Genomic DNA, 3,957 nt, shown 5'->3' on the forward strand with positions numbered 1-3,957 from the left:
TGAGCTTAGAGTGAGGCGCCAACTCTCCTCACCCTTAAGCTTCAAAAAGGGTGCACCCCACAGAGACTGCTGTACGCCATTGGGGGCCCCTGGGGGCCCCTAATGCATGCCGATGGGGCTTTGTAGATGCCACCACCTCGGAAGAAGTGAGAGCTCTCCGGGCCTCAAGAGGGCATATCTGTCTCCTCGCCGTTTGCTGTCTATCTAGATGCTGATGAAGCGAACGCGGGAACAGATGTTTGGGGCCCCTCTCAAAAATATTGTTAAAATATTTGAAAGAAAGAGGAGACATGCCTTCTTTGTGCGGTGTGTCTCCTTGTTGGAGCCGCAGGCCCCCCCCCCCACACTCCCATGATTGTTAGGGCCTGTTTGGGGGCCCCTTAGCAGCAGCCGAGGCGCTGAAAAGCTGAGGGAAAGCGGCAATAGTTTGCCTGATGGTGGGACGTACACTGGGGTCTGGGTGGAGGAGACAGCTGATGAGGACAGCCCAGGTCTCTCCAACGCCTCTCCCTCGCAACTCCAAATAAGGAGAGGTGTACGCATCCGCAAGAGATATATTTCCTTTGCTGCGCCGGGGGGAACCCCCCGACTCTGGCCGTGAAGCAGCAGTGCCTGCAGCAGCAGGAGCAGCTCCTGCTTGCGAGGGGCCCCCGCCGAGGCCCCCCAGGAGCGGCGAGCCGGTGCTCTTAGAGGATTGCAACAGAGCTCTAGCAAAGTGAGTCTGCTGCTCTCGGGTATACGGTCTCTTGCCCGTGAGGACAGTATAAATGAGGGTGCCTAGCTGCCAGGTGTCTGTCCCCTCGGTGTTGGTTACAGCGTCTCCTTGCTGCAGCTCAACGATCTGCTCTGGGGCTAGAACGAAGATATTAGGGGGTTCATTCTGCTGCCCTGGGGGCCCCGAGGCACTGAACTCGGCGAGGTAAGGAATGCCTGCAGAAGAGACAGCTATGCTCCCCACCTGCAGGTTGTTGTGCAACACTCCTGCCTGATGAAGAGCCCCCAGAGACAGGATTGAGCGCTTGAAAATGTACTGCTGCAGCGGCAGCGGGAAAGGCTGCCCTGTCTCTTCGCGCCGCTGCAGCATTTGCCTCAGGTCTGCTGCTTTTAGAGGGGAGAACCAAACCCTCCTATCAAAGAACGCAGTGTCTGTCCCCCCGATGTCTCCTTCTGATGGAGATCCTAAACGAGCACCATACAGAGGCAGCAACACTGCTGTCCGCTCTGCTGTCTCCTCACCAGTCTCCCCTTTCTGCTGCAGCGCAACCAGCAACCCCCCTTCTAGAGACCCCCGACGGGGCCTCTCCTCCAGAGAAAAATCTTCGGCCTCATCATCTGTCTCCTCAGCTGTCTCCTCAGCTATTTCCTCAAGTGCCCCTCCCCTTATCTTTTGGGTATGCCCATCTTCCTGGGATTGCGGCTCTGTCTCATGTGCCACTTGTTTTGTCGCCGCTGTCTTTATTTCCATTTGTTCGGTCTCCTCGACCTTTGTCTCTACTTCTTTTGTCTCCTCTCCTGCTTCCCTCTTGCCGGTTGCTTGCTCTGTCTCTCTATTCTCATCAGCCCCCACAAGCTCTTCTGCTGCTGCTGCTTCTGCTGGTGCTGCTGCTGCTGCTGCCACCTGCGAAGTCCCCTCGGGACCCTTCAAGTTGTCTTCGTTTGTCTCCTTTCTCCCGGTCTCCCTTTTTGTCTCTGTCTCTTCTTTACGCTCTGTCTCCCCATACCCGTTGTCTCTTCCCAACAGTCTCCCGCTGCCTGTTGGCCAGATATTTGAGTCTGCAACAACAAACGCTTCTACGTTCTGCTGCAGCTGCTGCTGCTGCTCCAGGAGCTCGCCTGGGGGACTGTGTGAAAACTGTCCCTCCGTTGCTGCAGCATCTGCTGCAGCATCTGCTGCAGCATCTGCTGCTGCGTTTGCTGCTGCGTCTGTTTGCGGCCATTCGTTGGGGTGGGAGTCAAGGAGACTGTCTCCGTAGCCTGAAAAGAAGGAGCTGAATTCTGTTGGTGTCTCCTCTTCATCGCTATCTTCCGTGCTGGTATCTCTGCCTGCTGCATCTTGCTGCAGCTGCAGCAGCAGAGACATACCTAGGGGCCCCTCTCCCACTGTCTCCTTAAGCTGGTGCCCCACAGGCACCACTTCGAAGGTGACGGAGATGTTGGAGACCCCGAGAACCCTTTGCCACTTGAATTCAGCTGCTGCTGCTGCTATGTCTGCTGCTGCTGCCGCTGCTGCTGTTCCTGCTGCTGCTGCTGCAGGGCAGTGAAGACCCGTCACCCAGAAACTATGGTCTCCTTCTTCTGTTTGCTGTTTGCTGTGGGACGACAAAATGGAGATGGCTGCCTCAATCTTGCGGTGCTGCTCGAGTGTGTACACCTGCTGCTGCTCCTCCTCATGCTGCTGCTGCTGCTGCTGCACCAGCAGCGCTAAGCCCTCCTCCGCCGTCCGGTCCCGGTGTCTCCTCAAATCAATTGTCTCTTCAGAGCTGCCCTTCTGTTCTCCTGTTGCCTTCACCACAGCAGCTCTTGAACTGTCGAGTACAAACTGAACGAACCGCGCGGATGTCTCTACAACATCAGGCGACTCCTGAACACAAACCCCAAACCCTAAACCCTAAACCCTTGGGCGCTCAACCATGCGAAAGCACCTCTTCCCCAGCCACGTCTCTCATAGCAAGGGGTTCTACACCCCACACCAAAAGCACTAAACCCTAAACCCTAAACCCTAAAGTATTGAAGGCCTGGTAAGAGTATTTTGGTTCCCAGCCACATCCATGCCACTCATAATAAACTCTACACCCCGGATCCTCCACTCTAAACCCTAAACCCTAAACCCTCTTTTACCGCGAAGAACGGGTCGGAAGCAGTCTTCACATCTGTCTCCTTGTGCTCCTCGTCTCCGTCTTTGTCTCCTTTTGCTGGTGTCTCTGTACAATCTTGAACGCTGTGGTGTCCCTCAGGATTTGGGGGAGCTCCTGGATTTTCCAGGGGTAAGATGGTGGCTGCCTGCTGTCGCCGCCGTTGCTGCTGGTGCTGCCGGTGCTGCTGCAGCAGCAGCAGGTCGCTGTGGCTCCTCAAATCATTCAAAAGAACAGTCATTATTGCAAGCAAGATAGACAAAGTCAGCACTGCTCTCCGGCGGGAGGGGCCCTTGCTTTGAGTGTGGGGCCCCCGAAGCGCCCCACTGGGCAGTGCATTGGGCCTACTCAGAATGCCTCGGGCCCCTGAGGGCCCCGGGGGGGCCCCGGGGGGCCCCTCTGTAGGCTCCTTTTGGGAGCCCTCTAACTTTGTTACGCTGGAGCCCCCTGCAGCCCACAAAGCAGTCTCATGCTGCCCAGCAGAGACGGAAGCAGCTGTAGAATAGAAGTCCAGAGGGTGTGGGGATTGAGAATTAACAGATTCGCTTTCTGCTGATGCGATCCAACCCCGTGTTGTTGCTGTCTCTGTATCAGCCCTCGAGACACTGTCTTGTATCTGCATCGCTAAACCCTAAACCCTAAACCCTAAACCCGAGACGAGATCAAGGCAAGCCCACCAAAGCACAAACCCCACCCAGAGCACCTAAACCCTGCTTTCATCTACACAAGCAAACCCGCCTAATACCTCAACCGTAGACCCTAGCAACACACTTGCACCCGAAGAGCGGCGGATCCATAGGGAGATCGAGCCGGGGGCCACCACAGCACATACACCCAAAAAGCATTTCTAAAAAGGTCCTTCTACACTTCAGAAGACTTAAAGCTTTAAACTTTGTCGAGCAGAATATCGGGGCTTTGGTCTGAGACTCGAAGCGCCGTGACTCTGGCCTACCGTGCATGCAGCCACCAACCTTGTTATATAGAGCAAGCAGTGAAATAATGCAGGTGGGAATTAGGGTTTAGGGTTTAGTTTTTAGGGTTTTGTGGCTGACTGAGTTTCTTGGCGCTTATGGCCTAAATGCCTTAAGACATGAGCTAGCTAAAG

The 3,957-nt window shown here is 55.4% G+C and overlaps 1 protein-coding gene across 1 annotated transcript; it reads right to left on the minus strand.

Moving 5' to 3' along the window:
* Positions 1-358: 358 nt before the first annotated feature.
* EAH_00052200 (hypothetical protein, conserved) lies at positions 359-3,697 on the minus strand (the record flags this gene model as incomplete). Its single annotated transcript, XM_013391168.1, has 3 exons — positions 359-2,581; positions 2,839-3,476; positions 3,685-3,697. The coding sequence occupies 3 exons, from the start codon at positions 3,695-3,697 to the stop codon at positions 359-361; spliced, it is 2,874 nt and encodes a 957-aa protein (XP_013246622.1).
* Positions 3,698-3,957: the final 260 nt, after the last annotated feature.

Source organism: Eimeria acervulina, genomic scaffold (assembly GCF_000499425.1).
Source record: "Eimeria acervulina Houghton genomic scaffold, Eah_scaff925, whole genome shotgun sequence".
NCBI lineage: Eukaryota > Apicomplexa > Conoidasida > Eucoccidiorida > Eimeriidae > Eimeria > Eimeria acervulina.